The sequence below is a fragment of the Vidua macroura genome, chromosome 1, assembly GCF_024509145.1.
Source record: "Vidua macroura isolate BioBank_ID:100142 chromosome 1, ASM2450914v1, whole genome shotgun sequence".
In the NCBI taxonomy this organism is placed as follows: Eukaryota; Metazoa; Chordata; class Aves; order Passeriformes; family Viduidae; genus Vidua; species Vidua macroura.
Window position 1 is genome coordinate 134,791,002 of NC_071571.1, and position 24,512 is coordinate 134,815,513.

The 24,512-nt window shown below is 39.5% G+C and overlaps 1 protein-coding gene across 1 annotated transcript in view; it reads right to left on the reverse strand.

Annotated features, from left to right (window-relative positions):
* Positions 1–6,366, reverse strand: part of LRP12 (LDL receptor related protein 12) — a 51,221-nt gene extending 44,855 nt beyond the window's left edge. Inside the window, exon 1 of the mRNA XM_053987696.1 lies at positions 6,140–6,366. Within this exon, the coding sequence (XP_053843671.1) occupies positions 6,140–6,218 (79 nt within the window). The 5' untranslated portion in view covers positions 6,219–6,366. The remainder of the gene's footprint in view (positions 1–6,139) is intronic.
* Between the last annotated feature and the right edge of the window lie 18,146 nt (positions 6,367–24,512).

Genomic DNA, 24,512 nt, shown 5'->3' on the forward strand with positions numbered 1-24,512 from the left:
TTTGTGGAATTTATGATTTACTAAGTGTGAGCATGTTGAGCTTTCTTGCACAACAAAAAATTCCGCAACCAGGTAAATGTATCTGGGAAAGTCCTGTAAGTACTAAAACTCACAAGATGCTTAAGTGAGAGACCACCTTGACTCAAGGTACTAAACCAAATGGTTTTGTGTGACTCCCTTCCCCCCTTCAAAGCATGCTCTATTTGTAAGCTTTCTTAATTTTGGGGAGGCTCTTATTTTTGCTTGTTAACTTCCTGACTAGTTCGAAGAAGTTGCTCCTCACAAAATAGCTGAGAAAGATATACAGAAATTCCCTCATAACCTAAAATTCAGTGTCAAATAGAATAGCAGGGAAAAAAAAATTAGTACATAGCTATTAAATATGCTAGCCTTGATAAGAAGACACCACCACGATAACAATGTACCAAAAGTTACCATATATCCAAATTTAAAGCAGCTGTTCAGGGAAACAAGTCTGAACCACAACTTAGATTAGGGTGTTTTTGAAGTGTTTGCACTGATCTGTCAATTATGCTGAATTCAGTAGTTTTAACTTAGATACTCACAAGAATCAATAGTGTATATTTCAAAGCAGTTGTAAAGCTTTGCATAATGAATAATCAGTGAAGTAACAACTGCAGCAGAAAATCAAGTGTAAGGAACAAAAAAAGAACATAGTCAGAACAACACAAATACTTCACAATACTTCAGAGCATAGTATCATACAGCCTGCCATAAACCACTCTGAGCATTTATTTCTACCGAGGGGATAAACACGGGAACTCATATCTACAACCAAATTTTTTAGTATCCAATGTACTGGTACCCAGTGTTTTCTTAAAACCATGTGAACTATAGAGGATCAATTTTGCCAACCAACAGACACCTCAAGTAATAACTGGTACTGCAAAAATGCCACCACTAGTAATTCTGAAATGCATACGAGCTAAAAACATCCAAGGCTGTCAACAAATCACACTCTCTCAATTACTGCCTAGCTAGATATCTCAGCTGTTCCAGTATTTTAATATAATCATTAACTATCTGGGACAGTATAAATGGAACATTAAAACTAGAAAATGCAGAGACATCTAAGAAAGCAAAACCACACTATTTACACAGTACAAACAGTACTCATGAATTTTTAAAAAACCTTGTAAGGAAATTAGTGAATTATACTTAATAAGTATGGAAATAATGTCTACACTTTGGGAAACTTGAGTAATCTGGTAAAAGGCATGTAATGTGTGAAGGAATGCGCCTAATACACCAAAACCACAAATTTAAAAATTTGAGATCTGCTAACAAACCACAAGACTGGTAATAATTTAAAGTTTTACCCAGACCAAGTACAAAACAATAAATATTTCGTGCTTAGTTGAAAATAACACTGATACAATTTACATCTATTGATATTAAAACAGCAGTGACTGAAGTAAAGGAATCAAACAGATTCACCTGTAGGGTCCTTCCAACACCAATGCAGTAGAGCTCTTCCTCTCCTAGCAATGACAGAACAGATGAAAAAGCCATGCTCATTACATGCTCTGCTCTGATGACAGGAATGGAGTCAGATGGCTTCTGTCATGATTCTGGTTACAATTACACCTCTGCTCTTTCTCTAGCTGACAGTAGTGTATAATAACAATTACACCGACTACCTTATATTCAATTTTCAAACTTTTTGCCATGAGGTTGTTTAGGATATGTGTTTTTTCTTCTCCCCTTGACTGAACATTGCTTTAAATATTATCCACATGACCTCACAGACATTTTGACTATAGATACAATATTGTCTCTGAACAGTCATTTGAATGTGTACATACTTGGACAAGTTGACATACGACTAACTTATTAGACAACATAAATTTCTACAGTGTTAAAATTAGGACATGTTCTCTTAAAGGACTACAAAACTGTTCTAATAAATTAAATGCAGTGGTTTTACTAATAATATGATTTACAGCTTAGTAAAATATATCTGTTCAATATATCACAAAATATCACTGACATTCAAGAGTTTAAGATATAATAATTTATTAAGTCAAGGAATTCCTTTAGGACAGTCTGTTCTGGCTTTCAAGTTCAACTTCTTTAGAAAATTGAATAAACTGGCTGGCAGACTTTAATTCCATGATTCAGGCTGTTATTTCAAACAAGGTGAATGAACCCAAAAAACTATTTATTCTTCCTCATTCACACCATCATTAACAAACTGACATGCAAGTAAAGTTCGGGTCCTGACAAGTGAACTTTTATGACAATTTTACTTGTCTTCCCTTAGAACCAAATGAAGAATGAGTTATATACACAGTATAGTTACACTTCCAGCAACATCTGTACCACAGAAACCTGGAATGGTTCTATTCCAAAATTAAATGGTTTAAAGCTTATATAAGGGTAGTATGTTTTTCTTTAACAGGACAAAATAATATCAGTAGCATTGTAGTCTCGGTAGTCTAACATAAAACACTGCTTCAATCACAGTTTTGGGGAATAATCCTTTTATGATCTCCACTCATGTTTCTCAGTCATTAGTGCTTCCAAGGGTACCCACCAAACCAAAAACCAACCTAGAGATAAGGATAATTATCCTCCTCTGCTGCCACTTCTACCTTGGAACTCTACTACTGTAAATATTTTTTTGACATACATTTACATCTGGAAGTCAGAAGCAGGGAGATTCATCTACTGTACCATTGCACTGACTGCTACCAACTGTACAAAGCTTCATAGAAATTGCCTGTAGTCTTCTGCTCAGTGTGATGGAAATTCAAATTAATATATCTGGGTAACAAAAATAGTTAAGACTACATAAAGTTTGAATTTCCAGAAAGCTGAAGAAGCCAAATACCCATGCTTCCAGACTCCATTCCAAAGGAAGGCATGTCCTAGTTTCTCCACTATACCACCTCAGAGACTTTTCTTAACTCAGCCTCTGCTCTGAACACCAATCCCTCACAAACTGGTCCTGAAAGTGCTCCATCACAGATATAAACCACCATCCTGTCAAGAGTTAAATAAATATCAAACAAAATGGTAACATTAGAAATTCAGTTCTCTAACCTAAGCTCATGTTATAGCAAAAAAGAAATAAGATCAGCATCTCTGGAGGTACATTAAACATGCATAGATGTATCGTTCAGGGACATGGTTTAATAATGGACTTGGCACTGCTGGATTTGTGGTTGGACTCTATGATCTTGAAGGTCTTTCCTAACCTACATGATTCTATGATTCCAAGATTTACCTCATTTACAGCTGATCAATCACGGAACTTTGGTTTGAAAAATACTTCCCTCAAGAACAGGACTGATTTCTCAAACAACGTTTTTTCCCCTAAAATAATTACTTGCACAACATATGGTTCTGTTTTAAACTCAGATAACTGTTATGGCCTTTGAGATAAGCAGAAATGTCTTAATATTTGTCCCAGTAAAAGCTAGGCCAGGATTATATAGAGACACATAGAATCAATTACTTCTTGGATATAAAACTCTCAAGGCAACAGGAAGGCTGGAAATAAAAACCAAAAAATACTGTTGCCCAATGCCCTACCAAGCCGTAATTCTTGCTGGTCGGTGCTATTCCAATATTTCACTCATCAGTATTCCTCCTTCTCAAATTTTTATAATTATAGTCATCATCAGAAAGAAGGTTTGAAAAATTCACCAACTACAGGGAAACAGAAAAACATTCTCTGGAGAGCTCAATGCCCACATAACAACCTTGGTGAATTTAGTATTTTAATTAGCAGAAAATTCTAGATATTTTAGCTGTGCAATTGCATAATGGAAGGCAACTGAAGTGATGCACCATTGCTTTTCCAAGCATGCATTTACCTTGGGTACTGCCTACTTGCATTCAAAGCCTTAACATAATGATATCTGCATGGCTCTGCTCAGCATCAACATTACAGTCCAGATCTATGCTCACAGCAGTCTTGATCAAATTCATGTCAATACTAAATCAGTTTTGTTTGGAAGAGCTAAAAGCAGTTGTACAGGAAGGTAAAATGCTTTAATAGGACATAGTTCCCAGTCTCACTTTTTTCTCCCAAAATAAATAAATGGGAGAAATCAAAGTGAAAGCTAGAGAAAGGGCTATGCTACACAGTAAATGCTTGCTTTTGTTTTGGATACTATAGCCTGGGGATGATAAAGCCCCTTTCCTTTGAGCAGTGAAACTGGTCAGATCTTCAGACATTTTTAAGAAAAACTGTTAAGAGAAACAAATTCCTCATGAGGATGAAGTGACACAGAGTGCTGATCAAAGTCAGAAGTGCCTTCTCCTTCCTGGCAGTGGCACTAATGGATGATGATGTGTTTCTAAGCAAGGCAGAAGAAACTTATGAAGCCTTCTTGGCTGAACTTTCGAAAGTCTAGATTAAAGCTCTATGAACAACGTTATCCAGAAAGAATTTAATTTGGTTGGATTTTCTCTAACCAAAGATTATGTTTGTGATTTAAGCTTTTGTAAGGGAAATGCTGACATTAACACCTAAGTTACAGTATCACAGTTCAAAACATTTTACTTAGGTCAGGCTGATGAGGAATATCACAATTATAATTTTGACTTTTAATTTCAATTCTGTGACGAGTATAATAAAACCAGCACACTGAGTTTGTTAAAAAAACCTTTTCACAGAAATTTACTTTAAGTACATTAAGTACGCAAACAGAAGAACAGCTTAATATATCCAAACTTGAGATTTTTGCTACCACTTCCTGCTCCACCATTAGCTATCTCCTTTTCAGTTGTGCTTGTACTTTACCTTTTGATATGAAACACTTTCGCTTCACTTTATATGCATCTAAGACTGGTCAGTACCTCACTTTGTTCATGCAAGTAACACCCGCTCAAAAATTAAACTTTATCAATGTAACTATTTGGTTACGGGCAGTGGCATAGTTGTAGCTTTGTTTGAAGAAGCCTTCTTTACTTTTCTACTCATGTAGATATGAAATGGGAAACGCTCCTACAACTTTATGTAGTACATATACATTTTTAGAGTTTGGACTGATTGTTGTTGCACAGGCATGTGCCGGACAAAACACTTTGCAAAGGCGAATCTGAAATATCTTGATGTTCCAAACACAAGCCTGCTTTTTTAACAGTGAAAGAGATTCCAATTTCTTGTGTTCAATTGCGTGTTTAGAGCAAAGGCATCTCCTTCAGAAACTGCTGAAGCAGGGCCCCTGTCGCTGTCCTCGGGGCAAGGCACATGCCCAGTTCTGTGTCAAAGGCTGCTTCTCCTGCTTGAGGCCCATGGACACAATCTATGCTCGACTTCATAAAACAAACACAACTTCCTGAGAAAACATGAGACGACTCTCCTTTGTCAAGTATCCGTGGTTTTGATCTGTCATGTGTCACTGGGCCAGCTTTACACTGTAAAAACCAACCTCAATACATTTACACAAATATTTTCCATTAGCAGTTCTGTTTTAAAGATGGGCTTATATCCCGAATCCTATTCGGGTATGAACTGCAGATACACTGAGCAGAAGCAAAGGTCCCTGGAAGGTCTTCCGGGCCTGTGCTGATGTGTCACAAACTCATCACCAGTGCCAGCCCCCGACTCCGCGGCCCAGAGGGGCCGCCCTGGCCCCGACACCAGGCCTCGTTCGTCCTGGCCGGACGTGGAACATCTCCCAAGCATCCATCCCTATTATCCACAGGCAGCGATTACTCGTGACTCAGAGGATTTGGGGCTGGCTTGTTTGTGCGGCCCCGCGCCAACTCCGGAGTTCCCGGCAACGCACATCTGCGGGAGAGCAAGCCCAGGGCAGCTGGGCCAAATCCCAGAATCCCGGCCGCAGTTTTAAGGACTTCCCAGAGGAGATTTCCATTCACCCCCACAAATAATAAATAAATTAACAACACACAAAAAACCCAAACAAAACAAACAAAAAACCCCGGAGCGAGTTTTGGAGCAGTCGAGCTCGAAGAAGACGGGGCTGGGGGCAGAGAAGGGAAAGTGCGGGGACACGAGCCGGCCGTGGCGGCGGTACTAAGAGGCTCTGGGGACCCCGCCGAGGCCGGCCGGGAGAAAGGCCGCTTTGTTCCCCCTCCCCCGCGGCCGCCTCCCGGCCCGCGAGCCGGAGGCGGACGGGCGGCGTCACTGCCCGGTACCTACCGCAGCAGGAGACGACGAGGAGAAGGAGCTGCGCTGACCTCCAAGCCGGGGAGCCCTCTGCGCTCCCCCAAGGGGCCATAACACCCGGCCGCGGGGAGGCGGCAAGGAGCCGGAGCTGCCACCGCCGCGCCCCCGACACGGAGCCGGAGCTGCCGCCGCCGCAGGAGGGGCCGGCGGCGCCTCGCCCCCCTCGCCCGCCGGAGCCGCCGCCTCGGGGAGCGCTAGCGGCCCGCACGCCTCGGCCGCCCGCCCGCCTGCCGAGCCATGAGCCGCCACCGCCGCCGGCCTCGGCCTCCCTCCCCGCGCGCCGCTTCCTCCTCCCGGCTGGGCTCCGCCGCGGCTGCGCACTGCCGGCACGAGCGCATGGAGCCGCTCCCGGCAGCCGCGGGCCGGGCGGGCGAGCGGGGCGGAGCGGCGGCCCCCAGACGGCGGGGGCGGGCCCGGGCCGGCGCGCTCGGCGCAGCACCGCCCTGCCGGCTCCTCCGGCTCCTCCTTCGTCACCTCCTCCCTGCCCTCCCACTCCGTCGCCGCCGCAGCCGCCGAGGTTTGGCGCGCCCCGTCCCAACGAGGCGACCGCCGCCAGCCATGGATGCTGAGGCCGCGTCCGGAGGAGGGAGGGTAAATATGCTGGCGGCTGAGCAGCCCAGATCCCCGGCCCGCACAGGACAACCCAGTGGGTGTTTGAGTGCGCTGGCTCTCCGCCCTGAGTAAAACTGCCTGAATCCAAACGCAGTCTGTAAAGCACAGGGGTACTCTGGCAGCTGCCGGCTGCTTTGCTTCTGACCTCCAAATCTGCATTTCAACAGTAAGACCGAAAAATTACCGTGGGAGCACAAAAAGTGCAACTGCTGTACATGCGAGATTATGGACCTCATAGAAACTCCTTGAGACACTTCCTGTTCGCTTACAGTTGCCTGTTTTCCTGCTGCATCGTTACCTGTTGTCAAAACCAAGTGGGATTCACAGTGCAATTTTGATATTTCGCTTTAATTTTGACGTGCCTGTTGCAGACCGTGAGAAGTGTTTATTGACTCTGTTCGACTAGAAGCATTTGTTTGGAATAACAAAGTATTGCCATTCCCAAGAAAAGCAAAACTTATTTTGGTAAGGATTTACAGGTACACCTTGAAAGCAGACGTGTTGAGTCAGACCAGAGTTCTTGCTCCACAAATGGTCATTGCTATGGGGAGTGCTCTATGCTATTTCTTTTCATTCATCTCAGTTTTCCATAGAATCATGAAATAATTTTGGTTGGAAAACACCCTTAAAATCATTGAGTTCAACTGCAAATATAACATTGCCAAGTCCACTACTAAACCATGTCCCCACATACCACATCTACATATCCTTTAAATACCTCCAGGAATGGTGAATCAACATCTTGCCTGTTACAATGCTTGACAACCCTTTCTGTGAAGAAATGTTTTCCAATAACTTTTTCTGTCACAACTTGATGTCACTTCCTTTCATTTATTGTTCTGTGATTTCTCCTGCATTTGTTTCCAAATCCACAGCTATTTGGGAAGGAAGAGAAATATATTGGGGTGATGTCTCATTTGAAAGGGAGGAGATGTTTATTTAAGGGTGAGCTTCGGGATGAAGATTCAGCATTAATAATTGTCATGAAAGAAGGAAGGGAAACCAGCCAAGCATGAATGCTTTCCAAGTCTGGGAAGTTGTGGTCCAGAAAGACCCTGAGGTGGCATCATTGAGTTTAACAGTTCTCAGTGGATTAGTCTTCAGTACATTGGCCTTTAGTCACAGTTTGAACCTATGAGTGTTCATCTCTCCAAAACCATGAGTTTGCACACAAAATCAACATTTCATGGAAGAAGAATACACAACCTATAGTTTTATACAAATATGTAAAGCATTCACAGCAGCTTGGCCAACAATCTTTTGGGTTTCTTTCTACTCACAAGTCTAACTAACTTCAGTGAAACCTCAGGTGGTCTTTTTTTCTACCTCATTCATGTATTTTTTTTAGTTATTAACAATGGAGCACTGAAGGAGTGCTCAGGATGTTTGGTCTGTAGCTTCTGAGAGAGGCATTACTGCTTTTATGAACAGACACCACACAAAACCTATGAACATACAGGGACTTCTAACCCTCAAACATAATTACAGCTGAAACTGAGAGGTGTGATATGATTCTCTTCCCATAGATTTTAGTTGCATAATAAAGAAGACAACACTAATTATCTTTTAAGATTAAATGCAATTCCAAACAACTCAAATATCTTTGTTGGCAAAACTACTTTCAACCTACTGCACAAACAAGTGGCTACCCTTTACCATGTACCCAGGCTGATCATTCATGACAGAGAGCAGAGCATCTACCCCTGGCATCAGGGGCTTAATTCCAACATCCTTCTTAAAGATGCAGAGTGAAGATTGATATGCAAAAGAGTCTTGCCTCAGTACTAAATGAGCTTGGCAAAGTAAAGGTGAGATACCAAAGGGATGATCTAAAGAAAAAGAACAACTGCAGGAAGCAGTTTGCCTGCATACGAGATGAGCCGGATCTTCTAAATCCAGGTAAGAAAATGTGTTAGTAGTCCAGATAAAACACTCAGGATGTCAAGCAACATCTACTCACATAACACCCTTAGCAGGTCCACCAGATCTACGAACTTCTTTCCTAGCCAAATAAGAAGTCTTAAACACTTTTGGCATTTTTTTGCTACTCCTTTTCGTCTCTGCTGAGAGCTTTCTTAATCTCTTTGATGTTTTGGGAGAATATCTTTACTCCTATGCCTGAAAAGTGTGTTGTAAATCACAGTCATAACTTTATGTACATGAAATTCTAATCATGACTGCATTTTTGTTTGGATTTTTTTTTTCTGTACTGTTATCTGAAGATGACTAATAGAAGTTTATTACTAGGAATAATTTTAAACTGGCACAGATGTTGACAGCATCTTTCTTTTTTATTTGAAGGCAGGTGAAGATAAAACAAAGCACACATGCTTCACCTTGAACCAAATCAAGATTGCTGTTACAGGCAGTTATTCTTCTGTCTGATGCTTTAGGTTGGCACATGAAGTTACTGAGGCAGCTTCAGCAAGAATTATCAGGCACCCACTGACAATATCAGCATATGATTTTTTTTCCTCTTGTACTTTTCTTTGCAGCATTATTATGTTTTTACTGATGAGTTGATTATAGTCACTTCAGTTTCATTTTACTTCCTGCTAAATGCACATCCTTTTTGCCATTGTTGCTCTTCTTTTTTTTTTTTTTTTCCTCATCAGTTCTCCCAGTTCAGACTATGGTGTTAGCAAATGCCACCCACAGATTTAACAGCAGTTTTATGGCCCATTGTGAAACTACTCCACGTTTAATTCCTTTCTTTCTATTCCTGCTCTGACTGTGTAAAATGAATGTGTAAAATTGGAGAAGATCTTACAGTGTCTCCCTAATGCCAAGACCTGGTTGGGACCTCTCAGCACCATTTTAATAAAAAGTGATAATGAGGACAATTTAAAGTGTTGTCTAGATCTCAGCTAAATAAAGAAATAGTATTCTTCCTTTACCAATCACATTATTTTCTGTCTCATAACTTCCCTTTACATGAAGTCATAAGAAATATTACTATAATCAGTACTAGTATTTAACTTTTTGGTGAGCCCCTCTACCACATCTGAATTTACTTGAATTTACTTCTGTTTTTTGCAGAAGTTTATCATAAGAGGGACAGCAATGGAATTCTAAATATTCTTATTAGTTTAAAAAAAAAATTATTTATAAACAGTAAAGCATAGCTAATAGGCAAGAGAGGAAGTGAATTTCACTTCTAGACTTATGTTTATTTTGCAGCACAACATACGAACACTGGGGCAAAAGTTATTTGTGCCATCTATTCAGTCATTTGTTTTTTCTAACAAATGGTTGTTTGCACAGCAGTTGTCTAAAGGGTGCTACTAAATGACATTTTTATACAACATTAATTTTAACCACAGCTACCTCAAATCTAGAGTACCCTACATAACTTCACTGCAAAATGATGAAAGACAGTGGAAGATGTTGTCAGAAATGTCTGGAGCAAGGCCATTGTGCTAAAAATATATCACACACATCAGAATCTGCTTACAGTGTGCTGCTGTACATATTCATATTGCTCTTTCATACTGGAGGAAATATATCAAATGTGTTAAGTCATCATTTTTTTCCCTGGTATTTATTATTATCACTGTGCAGTCTAGAGGTCAGTCAAGAGCAGGGTCCCATTTTGCTAAGGACTCTACAAACACAGGACATGCTGTACATTTAGCAGTGAAAATAGTCCAAATATAGTTTGGCTATCAGCAAATGAAGTGTGCCTGGAGACAGTGACAGTGTAGCTGCATCCTTGTAGCTTGCATCCACCCAAACTAATTTTATAGGGCACATTAGTTTAAGAACTTATACTCCACTAGCTACTTCTGGGATTCAAGTTTGTTTCTTCAAACCACTGCAGACCACTTGGAGTAAATCACTGCTCTTTTTCCATACTTTCTGGACTGAGGACCTATTTGTAGACAGTTTGTAAGCTCTTTGCCTAGAAGCTAAACAAAGTAACTGTATCCCCCTCAGGAGAAAGGGATTTTGTACAAAAAAGTTTTAAGAACTGTCTAGAAAATTTCTTACTTCAGTTAAAAGTACTTCATGTCCCTAACAAGATAGTAGTTGGGGTTTTCTTTGCTTGTCATCCAAATCTAGACTGCCTCTCTTACACATATCAGATATCATACTTTAAATATTTTTACAACTGGTTTACATTCAACTGACTACAGAATAAATAATGAGTTGTGGTCATAAGCTCTGTAGTTTCTCTGACAGTAATAGCACTTCTGTCATATGCTGCATGAATTGCAGTTGCCTAATTTTGTAGTTTTAAACAGTTCTGGAAATGTTGCCCAAGCTTATTCACTTATTGAAGTACAATGCTGCTCCTGAAAGGAACAATCAAACAGAAGTACCATCAATTTGGAATAAGCCATGTGACAAAGTGTGACCTAATTCAGCCTGCAATTACACCGCATAACGTATTGCTTAGATAAGTACAACGGGGTAACACCACCGGTATTACAACTGCTTTTGTTCATTCCATACTGTTAAGTAAAGCAGCTTAACTCTTACTGTGGCAGTGTGGACCTAGATGACAGGCAAAGATCAAAAAGTGTGGTGATATCTTCATTCTTCATTCTTCTGTCTGCTTCCTTAATAACAGCCCCAGAAGTGCTTTAAGAACCATTATATTAGCATTATTTTACTACAAAATTTCCAGTGCATTAGATAAACAGCAGAGGTTATCTCAAGTAGTTGAATAGTATCAGAAGATAGATGATCAGAATCTATAGTTACATTGCATCCCAGAAGAAGATTTAGTCTTTCACCCCAGTTGTTACAGACCTAAGGCTGTAACATTCTCATACCTTTGGATTTATTTTCTCAGGATTAAGGAACCAGATCTGCTTGTTGATACCTGGAGAAACTTCCATCACTGAAATCTCTGATTTTTACACATTACTGAATAAAACATAATAAACCCATAAGGAAGGCCCGAGTTTAATGTCTAGTAAAACCAATGTATTTGTAGCTGAGGATATTTGTATAAAGATTTCAAATATCTTTTAACAATTATCCAATCACAGAAGGAGCTCACCTGTTCAGCTGATTCATGGATTAAAAAAAAAAAAAAAGAAGAGAAAGAAAATGCCAAGACAAAAGACTTCATGATTGCAAAAAAGCCCAAAAAAAATCTCATCAGTACTAACAGAACATTTCATGAGCAGTTTTCAAAACCTAAGAGGCTAATTAGTGTGGAAAGAACTATTAAAAAGCCCACAAGTTGTTGTTTTGTGGATTTTTTCAATTTTTAAATGAAATCTATTTTTTCTTGCATACAATTTTTGAAACAATTATCATTTCAAGCTCCATACTGACATTGGTAATATTCTTGATTTTTAATTAGGTTAAATTAGAAGCTCCTTTATCTGGCCTGCACATGCACATTATGTCTCTACTGGTCATTAAAGCAGAAACAACACAAAGTCTGTACTTCTAAAGTACAGCAGTTTAAAGTTACTGGATTTATTAAAGTTTGAAGAAGCACAATAAATTGTAGTTTTATAGCGGTAATCATGTTCTGCATGTTGATAGATCTGGAAGAAAGGGCAACAAGTGTAGTATGTTCATATTTTGCCCAAATAGATTTTTTAATCTTGTTGAGTGCAGCTAGTATTTAGTTATGGTTCCAGATCATCTGTTTCTGCTGTGCACCCATAACCTCCAAGTGGAAGATTTTGAGTCTGAGGGAAGGATCCCAGACACAGGAGTCCTCAGCAAAAGAAAGCTGTGAACCTGTTAGAGGTGTCCAGAGGATGATCATGAAGATCATCCAAGGGCTGGAGCACCTCTCCTATGAAGACAGGCTGACAGAAGTAAGGGTGTTCAGCCTGGAAAAGAGAAGGGTCCAAGGAGACCTTAGACCAACCTTTCAGTAGCTAAAAGGAGCTTATAAAAAAGAGGGAGGCCTTTTTACATAGGACAAGGAAGAATTTATCTAAACTGAAAGAGGGCAGGTTTAGATTAGGTATTAGGAAGGAATTCTTTACTATGAAGGATGGTGAGGTACTGGAACCATTTGCCCAGAGAAATTACAATTGTCCCATCTCTGGAAATGGTCAAGGCCAGATTGGATGGTGCTTTTAGCAACCTGGTGGAAGGTGTCCTTGCCCATGGCAAGGGGCTTGGAACTTGATGGTCTTTCAGGTCCCTTCCAACTCAACCCAATTCTATGATGATTCGGCGACTTAATCCAGTCCTTAATCTAATCCTTCCTTAGTGGATGCCAGAACTGATGTCTACAATTCTCCAGGACCAAGAATGAAGTGGTTTGTTTTACATGATGGCAGTTGAAATGATACTGTTTTAAAATTCTTATCAAATTTTGTTTGGCTTAGCCATATCTAATGCCCTTTCATTGATGTGGTTTGTGATTTCGAGAAAACCATGGGTCTAAACTTGTAGAGGTGGTGATGAGCACTCTGTAGGATAACTGCTAACTTCAAAGGGAGTAACCCCTAGAGGAGCCAGATATTCAGAGTGGGATTACATTACTTCAGTCTTACTCATCCTTTCCATTGTTCCAATCAGTGTAAACTATCCTTCAAAGTCATAATTTCAGTCTTAAGGCATGACTGAACTGCATTTGACAAGAGGAACCACACTTTTCTGCCTAAACTTCTGAACATGACAGTTATTCTGTTAAAAGTCCGAATTTATAGCAGACACATACACACCTCTGTGTGTGCATGTGTGTATGTATTACAGTAAAATACACTGTTCCACCTTCCATTCTTATTTAGGAACTTTATCTTAATAGTACCTATTTCAAAAAATCCTAGGAGTCATTCTAATTCTCACCTTCCCTTGCCGCAAATTACATAGTGATTAAAAAAATGCAAGGCTCTCAATAAGACTTTGCATATGACTTGACTCATAAAACTTGGTGATACAGTAAAGCTAAGACATAAACCATGTGCTAATATGTTAAGACTGCCAAGGATTCACAAAACTCTGGATGTCCCCAAGATGAACACAAGCTTTTTAGTTCTGAAGTATGTACGAAATATGCATGCAAATTAGAACTCAAAGCAAATTTAATTTTGTAGTTTGTTTCCATTTACAAAGGTATTTTATAGACCATTCTAGTCTACTCTGACAAACCACCTTTATTTGAAATCCCATACTCAAACTTTTCCTTATTTGTAAAAGCAAACCTGTATTAACCCGCTCATAAGACAGAAGCAAGTGCATTTCAACAGCCTGAAGATGTACTTTAGTATATTCAAGTAATATAACTGAAAATAAAACATCCTAAATTTAATAATTCAGTATTTATTTGGACCTTGTGGTAGGATGATATCCTATAGTGAAGAAAGATGTATTACAGTTTTGTTTTAGCATTTCCCCATCTTTTAACTAAAATACAAGAAAACGTGAAAGGAAGATTAAGATTATGACATTTACATTCTGTCACCTCTTCTTCAGAGAACATATCAACAGTACATTTTACATCTAGTCATTAGAGCTACAGGAGTAAATTAAAGCCTGAGTGCCTAAATCCCATTTGCATCTTTCAATGCATCTCCCATGAGTGACAGTGGGAGATTCACAGCAGAAGAGATGTCCTAATATTCCCTGTTTCCCTGTAGCTACAGATATCAATGGGTTACAATTAGAATGATCATTTGGAGGAGCATTTCAATATACCAAAAATATATTTAGTACTAGACTCAGTTGTTTTACATTTTAGTTCTTCACTGTGCCAGGCTATTTGGCACTTCATTTTTCCCTTTTAAGCTTTAGTCCTGCTATGTTATGCTGTTTATTTATTGACATGATTTTTTAAAATATATTCCTGTTAGGCTTCTACAATAACACTGAAGTATTTTCATAGCTATATTCAGAGACTTTTGAGTTAGAGCCTGTATCATGAACTGCAGGAATTAGCATTGTTCTCCAAAGTGAATGAAACTCCACTAATATCAGATTTGCCTGAAATCACTCTTGGATCAAGCTTCAGATTTTCTGTTTGTGAAAAATTCAAGCATTTGATGAAGTTTCACTTGTCTGCAAACAGACATCTGGCTTTTTTTCCCCACTGGAAAAAGTGATAGGGGCTAATAAACAAAGGCTTTTGTTTGTTTGCTACAGAACAGCTGCTCCTAATCTACCTTGGACTCACACTGGTATTGCAGCATTAAGGAGGATGTAAGCAGACAAACAAGAGGACAATGAGAGGCTGAAGGGCAGATTTTCAACACCAGAAAACCCAGTAGTAGTGGATTCAGATGCAATTTAATGCAATATCAATGTAGTTTACTGCAGTCATTTATTACATTGTCCTTTAGCTCCAAATGTGCAGAATAGTTTACTACTGAGCCTGCATAATTGCATTGCAAGAGATATCTGGGACTCCTGGAAATGCTGGCAGCAGGGATAGTTTTCATGAGAACTACCATGTGAGGCTCTTAAAATTCAGAAAGACATTTTGTTATTTTTCACAGTTACTTGTTTATTCATGACTGTCCAGGTCCAAAGGGTAAAGACACAGGCTCTGTCAGCACTAAACCCTCTATCAGTGTCCTTGATGATGGCCTGTGTCACAGAAAACCAGCTAGCTGACACTGCTGCACCCATCTCTCATTTTACTCCCTGCATACCCTACTCCCCCTCCTTATTCATCACAGGTCTAGAGCTGGAAGGATAAAAATTGAGGGGAAGCCAGTATTTCCTCACACTTAATCTGTGTGTCCAGAGACAGTATACACTCTGGCCATGCTGTTAATCTCTACATGCCCTAAACAGATACAGCTTTCTAGAGAAGCTTCTGTAGACACCAAGGAGAAGATAGAACTCCCTTGGTTGCTTCCTTGGAAGACTTCAACTTTCTATACTGAATGTGGACATAAAGTGCAGGAACAAATCCTGGCAATTTCTTCCTGTAGGAGGAGATAAAATCTGATGAAAAGAGGGGCAGAACTATAAAACTTCATTCCAGCAATCTGAGGAATCAAGAAACCTATCAAGACAACCTCCCATTCAGCTGCTGTTGTGCTGTTTGCAGTCAACATTCTGGCTTTTCCTGACCAGGCCCAGTAGAGACATGGCACTTGCTGCTCTAAGGACAAAGGAAAGGTCACTAAAAGTTTCACATATTGCTGCAAATTTTCTGTCGACTCTTAGTTACTCATTTCTGGCTCTTCTAACTAGTAGTGCAGAGAAGTGGAACTTTCATATTTCAGTTGGCTGACTCCTTCAGCTGCCCATTAAGCAAATCTAGACTGAAATATCACTTTCAGTACAGACAGTTCTACATAGGATAATCCAGCCTACCTATAAGATCTGCTCAGCTCTGTGACAACTTGTGATATTTAGGCTTTGCCAGAAAAGGAAAAAAGGAAAGCCAAGAGTAATATAAGATTGGAGTGCTGCTGACAGGACATCCGTGGAAGCTGGCACAAACTGGCACAAAATCAAGAGATAATGCCTTTGCTCCAGTTATCCTCACTGACCTTGTAAAAAACAAGATTTTTCTGAATTTCCAAGGTAAAGAATGTGGTAATACTCTTTTACTTAACATTTTCTTTAAACTGGGAGGATTTTGATGGTGGATGTCTTACTGCAAAAATGTACAGTGTCCATAGTTCAAGGATTCTGTTTGTAGGCATTCTACAGTGTGTTTAGGAAAGCGAATTGAAAAACTGTCTTTGTAAAATATGATTCATGATATCTATGTCTGGAAATCCAGCAGCCTCTTAGAATAACTCGTTAGTAAAAAGCCTATTCATCTGCCTTTAAAAAAACAAGGACAGTACAAATGCAGAAGACAGATCCATGAAGTAGAAATTCACAGAGAGTAGAGGTGCAAAGGTAAAGCCTCTCATATATTTTACTGCAGCCATTAAGGTTCATTTCTTGGCATATTCTTCCTATGTGTAGATGTCTACCAAACACCTGGATATCTCTTGAGTGAAATTTATAGTTGCAAATTGCTTGCAAATTAGATTGCACTGGAATATCAAGGGGCCCGCCCCTCTTATTTTAATTCCTTCAAGAAATGCCCTAGCCTACATAAGGAATATACAAACATTTTTGATATATGTCTATATATACATGCATAATTCATATGTTGCATGAAAAAATACTTTAAACTGCAGTGCATTCAAAAGTTAATAAATTCTAGCAATGTATGCACAAACAGCCTTTATTCTGTATTTGTACTTGCTCATTATATAGGACTCTTCAAATATTAAAGTAGTATTTTTTTCTCCTACTGTTCTTCTTAGGTGGCTAGCAGATAATATTTCCATCATCAAATGGTTTATTTTTTAAACCTGTTGCTAATATGTTCAACAGACTGCTCAAAAGCTGCATGTCTGGGGTAGAAACCCCTTGACTAATAATTATAATTAAGTAACAAAGATAATGCCACTATATCTGGTGATTTGGCAGGTAAGGGAATACATGAAGAAACAGAATATATAAGGATGAGCCAGTCTAGAAGATATGCATCCTGTAGTCTTCAGGGTATTCACTAATAAAATTACTGCATGACTTGTAATTATATTTTGTAAGTTAAAGGAGAGCCAGAATTATATCTAAGGGATTGGAAATGAAAAGATAGACTGATTAATTTTTTTGGTTATATATAAAGAAATAGTAGTAATTACAATTTGCTAAACATATCTTGAACTATCATAAACTTAATTAAGATCATAAATAAGAACATCTATAAGTATCTACACCAGTGAGGACTAATAACAATTCAAAGGATGCAGATGCAAAGGCATGTGGCACCTTAATGTTTTAGGTCAGAATTTCATTAGTTTATTAGATACAACTATAAAACCTAACGAGACTTGAGGAGTTATGGAAAGAGGAGAAATTCCATAGTCAACAGCAATATGAGTTTGACATCACAGATTCACAGAATATTCTGAGTTGGAAGGGACCCATTAGGATCAAGTTCACCTCTTAATTAAATGGCTCGTATGGGGATTGAACCTACAACCTTGCTGTTATTAGCACCATACTCAAACAAACTGAGCCTAGTTAAATACAGAGAAAGCCTTCATTAAAAAAAAAAAGAAGAAAAATAAAAAATATTTTATACCAAATTTAACAGAAATTTTCAAGAAAACTTTCCAGTTAGCTTGAAAAAGCATGGGTGGAATTCTATATGAATTTGAAGTCAACAACAAAAGACCCATGAACTCCTGTGGGAAGCAGACAGTATTTTGTGCTATTTTATTTGACATAAAGTTTTTACACTGCATTTATTGCTGTGGTCTCTGAGTATTTTGCAGGGCATGGGGGTGATGACTGACATCTATCTGCCACTCAGCTGCTTCCTTGGGGCAGAAGTGAAGGTGTGCTTTTTCCAGAGGTGAAATGGACAGACCCCACTAGGTTACTCCAGTGCAAGTATGAGAAAACTGCAGCGGATGTGAATGTGGGAGGTGATGTATATCTGGAATCAGACACGTGCTATGTGGCTACCACACGGATTTGGCCACTTGAAGGATGCAATGGTGCCAATACAGAGAGACTGCCAGGACAAAGGTCTAAGCCCATGTCTATACATGTCCTCAGCAGCCTGGCTGTATGGCTCTTATACCAAGGTCTGAGCAGTGCTAGCAATGAGGAGCTACAGGGGTAAGAGAATTTGCAATGGCATTTCACTTTCACGGCACTATACCTCCAGTATTTCATCTGCTAAATTATCTGACCTGTATTTCATCCTATCCAAAGTAACTTAATTTCTAAGAATTTTCCTCTTTGTACATTTTTAAGTCAGAAGAGTAGCTTCTACTGATTATCATGCAGGACCTCTGAGTTTTACCAGAGGTGGAATACTATCTACATTTATTTAGCTTGCTCAGCAAACAGTTCTTTAAGAGTAATTATTGACAAATTAAAGAAGTCAAGTTAACTGCTGCAGGGATACAAAGGGATCACACAGAATATCTTAATCAGAAGTATACTGTTTGAAACAAAATGTCATAAAAAGACCAGTAAATTGAAAAATGTAAAACATCTGTCAGATAACCCATTTACTATTTGATTTACTGTCAGATAACCCATTTACTATTTGATCTACTGTCATAATTCTTAAGGGAAAAAAAAACAAAACAAAACAAAACAACAAACCCAAAGTGCTGCTGCTGCTGCTGCTGTAGCTGGTCACTGGTGGAATACAGAAGATAGAATTTCACTAATCAGATGATACAAAATTATGGAAATAAAAAAAATAAAATAAAATGCCCACTTCTTAATTTGAGTCTAATGGTATCCAAATGTCAATGTCTGAAATTACATTTTTCTAATTAATATTGAGTTTAAATAGTGTACTTAGAGATTATATTGCTAACTCTAGGGAACACCTAAATAACAGATCAGTCATCTGCTATATTATTTGAAGAGTACTGATTATACATCTGATGTAGCATTTAATACTGTTCTTCCTTGATCTGAAAACAAAGAAAACAGATGTGATTTTTTCCAGTGTAACAGGCAACATTTCATAAAAGAATTCAAGGCTGAATAATCAACAAAGTTCCATTACAAATGCAAGAAAATTAAACACCATATTTTGTTACGTTTATGAAAACATTCAGCTTGTGTGTCATGCACTCCCTACAGGAAAAAAACAAGTTCAGCATTATGTAAACAACAGCAGTGTCCTTACCTGGGGGAAAGCTAGGGAAAGTCGCACCATGAAAATTTTCAATGTAAAGGAGCTATTGAGGTTGTCTCTTCCCCTCCAGTCATACACTGTATTTCAAAGTCAGCATTTTTAAAACTGGTACTTAACAGTTAAATCTTAGCCACTATATTAGAATAATACATAACTTCAGTATCAGAGCTATAATGCAGTCTTTTGACTACTGCTAAATATTGATATTTTAGTTGTGAAATAAGGTTTGGGTTTCTTTGGATAGCTTTTCAAATTACAAACATTTATATTCATTATAAATACACATAATGGCGTCAGTCTCCGAATTAAAACAGTATCAAAGTAACACCACAGTTAGGATTTTAACTTATAATCTTTAACTTCCTTCTATAAACAGCAAAATGTTATATGCTACTGTTTAAAAATAATAAAAGAAAATTTTTGTAACTGTAGGTCATCGATACTATTACCAAGCAAGATACTGACTTCAATTCTCTTGTTGAAGTTTTCCCACATACTGACCAGCAGAAGTCTCTTTGCTTCTCTAGGAAATTTCACATTCACCCTTGCTTTAAACTCTTCAATATTTTCTCTTAAATGATCCAATTGTGTTTTTTTTTTTTAAATCTGGATCTATAATGTTTTTGCATAAAATTAAATAGCCCTCACTGGTATATTTTGAATGTTGGGGAACTCAGAACTGTTAGGAGTGAAGGTCCATACCAAAACTTCATCCGTGACACTGGGACATGCACATTCCTTCCCAAACATGGTATTCATATTCCTTTCTAAATTCACATGTGGAAAGGGTCTCCCTATTCATTTTGAAGGGATGCCTTGTGTAATGTGAGCATGAACATATATGAAGAAATTCCATAAGCACATCAACAGGCAGTATCATACTTTTCTCATAGCTTCTGCAGGTACTAGCCATAATATGCACAAAATGAAACAAATATTCACAGGGCCAGATGGCAGGATGGCAGGGCTAGAGCACAGCTAAGCCTCATGGACCAGCAGATGGACTGACAGCAGATATGTGCATCTTTTATCCAAGGCCATAGGGAAGAAGGGCAGGAGGGCAGAGCCGTCACCCCAAGGACCCATGTCTGCAGTTCTGTGGGGAAGGACAATGCTGAGCTCCCAGGGTGAAATTCAGTGGAAAGGACAGCTTGGAAAATGTGAGGAAGTGAACTGGATATTTGGTCTTAGTAAGTCCACAGAAGTAGGACACTGTGTAGATTCCTTTGTAAATAAACTGAATTTATCTAAAGAAAGACCTTATTGTAAAAATCAATTCCCCTTACCAGCAGACTCTGAATACTGGCTAAACACTTGAGTCAAAAAAACAACAAGATAAAGCTTTGAGCATAGTGGAAAAGCTACTAAAAGTATCTTTTCGAGCCTATTCTGGAACATTACACAACTTATTTCTTCTTCAGCCTTATCCCCAACGCTCTCTGTCACCATTCTCAGAGGTTCTTTCTTACTACCAGTATTGAAAAGCATAAACACTAGAAATAGTCTGCCTTTCTACAGCAGATTTCTTTCATGCTTCTTCAGGTTTCAAAGCAAAGCCCAAATACAGATGATGCGGGAAAATCAGCTCTACCAAATGGGAAATTGATGGCAAATAAATAGGTGGAGGCATAAAAAGAAAGCTTATCTCTTACTAAACTTTATTTTTCTTTGCTTCAGTGTGGAAGGCATATACCAGTCCTCACTTTAAAGGAGAGGTATCCAAAAGCCTGTGTCGGCACAGAAGGGTGAAGAATCAGGAGAGCTTCCAGCTAAGCAGTGGCTGGACTCATTATCAACTTGCTTCCTCCAGCTCACAAACCCCAAAACTGTCCCTCTGCATCTAATGCCATTATGCAAAAGCAAAAGACTTTCTTCTGTAATACCCCGATACACAATTAACCTAGGGGACTTAGAAGATGCTATGTACATAAATGTACATATGCCTGTTTGATAAAGTCTTGAAGAAATATTATTATTAAATATGCCTATGTGTCCTTGTGTTTTATACCAAAATTAAGCAGACTATCATATAACAGTCAAAAGAGTGCAACAGCACACAGAGGGATTTAATAGGAACAAAAGATCTCCCACATACAGATGTGAACACTAAGCAACTTCACCAAGTGCAGTGAAATTAGTCTGTGTAATTTAGGCAGTTTATGTCTTTTAGTGTTTAAATCTATGAATCAATCTTGAGACAATTGTATAAAACTTCATTTGTAATGAGTGTTGTTCATTTGACTACATGAAAATACATTTCATTAATGAATGGCTTCCTCTTATTCAGAATCATGTATTTTGAGTCTGGGGCCATAGATAAATAACAGAAACTAAATGAAAGTAACATTTGCCCTGTGAATGATTTTCTTTTCTCTCTTGCTGGAAACATCTCCTCCCTCCCTGCTAGTAACCATAAATCTTTCTCTGTACTGCTCTGTTAACTTTAATAAGAAGTACAGCACAGTAGCCAGTGCTGCCTTTCATTTACTGTAGCTGAATGTAAAGCAGCATTGCAAAATGTTAAGTTGCAAGATAGGTCTTTGTATTGGGTTTCCATGGAAAGATTTTGGAAGTGGGAAGGCTATAGGGTTGGCTTCTGTGAGAAGCTGTAAGAAGCTTCCTCTATGTCCAACGGAGTCAACGCCAAGCAGCTCAAAGATGGACCTGCAACTAGACAAGGCCAAGCCCATCAGTGACGGTGGCAGCACCTCTGGGGTAATGGATTTAAGAAGGGGAAAAACCTGTACAGCTATGGATGGAGCCTGAAGGAGACTGTGACCCTGTGAGACACTTATGCTGGAGCAGCCTTCTGACAGGAGTTGTGTCCTTGGGTGGAGCCCACACTGGAGCAGCATGTTCCTGGAGAACTGCATGCCATGGAAGGGACCCACACTGAAGGCTGTGGGAAAGCCCCACTTTGGAGAAGTTCATGGAGGACTGTCTGCCATGGGAGTGACCCCACATTGGCACAGAGAAAGTGAGGAGTCCTTCCCTGAGGAAGAAACACCAGCAGACACAATGTGTGGTGAACTTACTGCAGCTTCCATTCCCTGGCGGAGATTGAGAATTAACAATACTTCTCACCTCCCTCTAGACACTCCAATAGGAAAATACTAATTTACTAATAGCCTCATCACAGTTGCCCTGCCCTGTTTCAGACAGGAATATATACACTGACACTATGCATTGTTTATGGAAAAGTATTTGGAATTTCTTTCAGCAAAGATTCTGCTCACAAAACTTCATCCAAGAAAGGGAGAAAACTTGCATTCTTTAGGGCATGAAACCCATATAACAGAATTGCTTCATTTTTTCATATGATCTTGTTAGTAATGTTCCAGTGCTTTGTGCCTAAGTTCATAATCATAGGTATCTATAGCCTAACTTCTGAAAAATAAAATATTACTTTAGTTCTTTTAACACTGTCAGCAGCAATGTGTAATGAGACAATGTGTTTATACTGTTGGACTGAATTTCTCACAGGGGTTCTAGTCCACAGTCATCCATACTGCCTATGTGTTGATCTGTCTGGAAAAGAGGCAGGCAGATGGTTTCAAAGCAACTGCAAATGGTCACAGCTGACAAGATTCCAGTTGGGATTCCAGTTTGCCCATGTACTCTGCCTCCTCCTTGCTCTGTGCCACCAAGCACAGGCACCATAACTGTGCCCACTGCTGTGACATGCAGTACTGCAGTGAGCAGCTCTCACCTACTTACTCCTACTGTAACAGCAGCAAAGGTGGCGAGGATGAGCATTATTTTCCCACAAGTAATGGTTTGGTTGCATGAATCTGTCCCAGACCTGGAACACACAGATCAGGAAACCATTTCACTTAGAAATAAAACCCCAGAATATCCTTGTTCCCCTGAAACAAGTCTTCAGTCTTGAGTAGCTCACCAGATTTACCCATGCTACTAAGCTGGTCCTCATTCTTTACAAGGTGTCTATGACCAAATCAGATCATCCATCCTGTCTATATTTGTTTCCAAGACACAGAAGAAGTTTCTTCCCAAGCCCAGACTGTAGCCATGGCAGTGACACTTTTCCTACAGTTCAGGATAAGTCAAATATAAGTTGCCTGACCTAGCCCAGCATTATGGCATTACTCTGCAAGCGAGCTGATGCAGGTATGCTTGCTGTTGGTGAGGGGAGTAAGGCTGAAGGGCAGACAATGTCATCTTGAGAGAGAGGACATGCTCTGCACACACTTGCTTATGGAGGGTATACTGACAGCCAGTGGCCAGAGCTGAGTGCCTGGGATTAGGAAGAAATTCTTCATCTTCATAATCTTCTTCTCCCTTCATCCACCCAGCAGTAAAGCAAGCACTGTGAAGGGGTTCTACACTCTACTAGTCACACTTGCAGCTCCTCAGACCTATACTGCAAATCTAGTCCTCATCTATCAGCCATATAAATAGGCAAATTTCAAGCATTGTTAGTTGCAGGCTGTGGTTAACGGCCTGCAGTAGTTATAACACTCCAGACTAGATCACATTTTTGTTCAGTGTGGGTAAATGTGGCATGAAGCAGAGGTACTATAATCAAAACATACCACCACTTCACTAATCACAAATGCCCATTTTGCTTTCCAAGGACTCATGAAGGAGCCATGGGTTCTCTAACCACATCTCTAGAAGTAGGTCAAGCATTAAGACAGATAGACAGACAGACAGACAGTAGAGTAGTACCATTAGCATGGTGCCTTCAGGGAGACAGCTGTGTCTGCTAGGAAACCTGGGGCCAGAGATCTTTTCCAGGCAATTCTTCCGGATCGAGGCCTGCAGAGAAGTAAGCCCAGCCTCAATAAAGGAACGTGAGCAGTGACCTGGCAGGAGTCTAACTTTTAATGTAGAGTCTGCCCTCTTCTCTTTTCCAACATACTGGGAGGGAAAGGAGAGTGAAGATTTTTTCCCTGGGAGACTTTTGGCTGTAAGTACATGCTCAAAATGAAAAATAGGACACAAAAAATATGAACATCAGCAGTAAGTTTCTGTGCCTGATTTTTGCCCATTCCTGTTAAACTGCCCATAATCAGAGAAGATGTGTTACAGCATGTCCGCAGGTTCTGTAGCACCCTGCTGCCATAGCCATGCAGCAGTCTCTGTCAGGGAGAGCATGCAAAC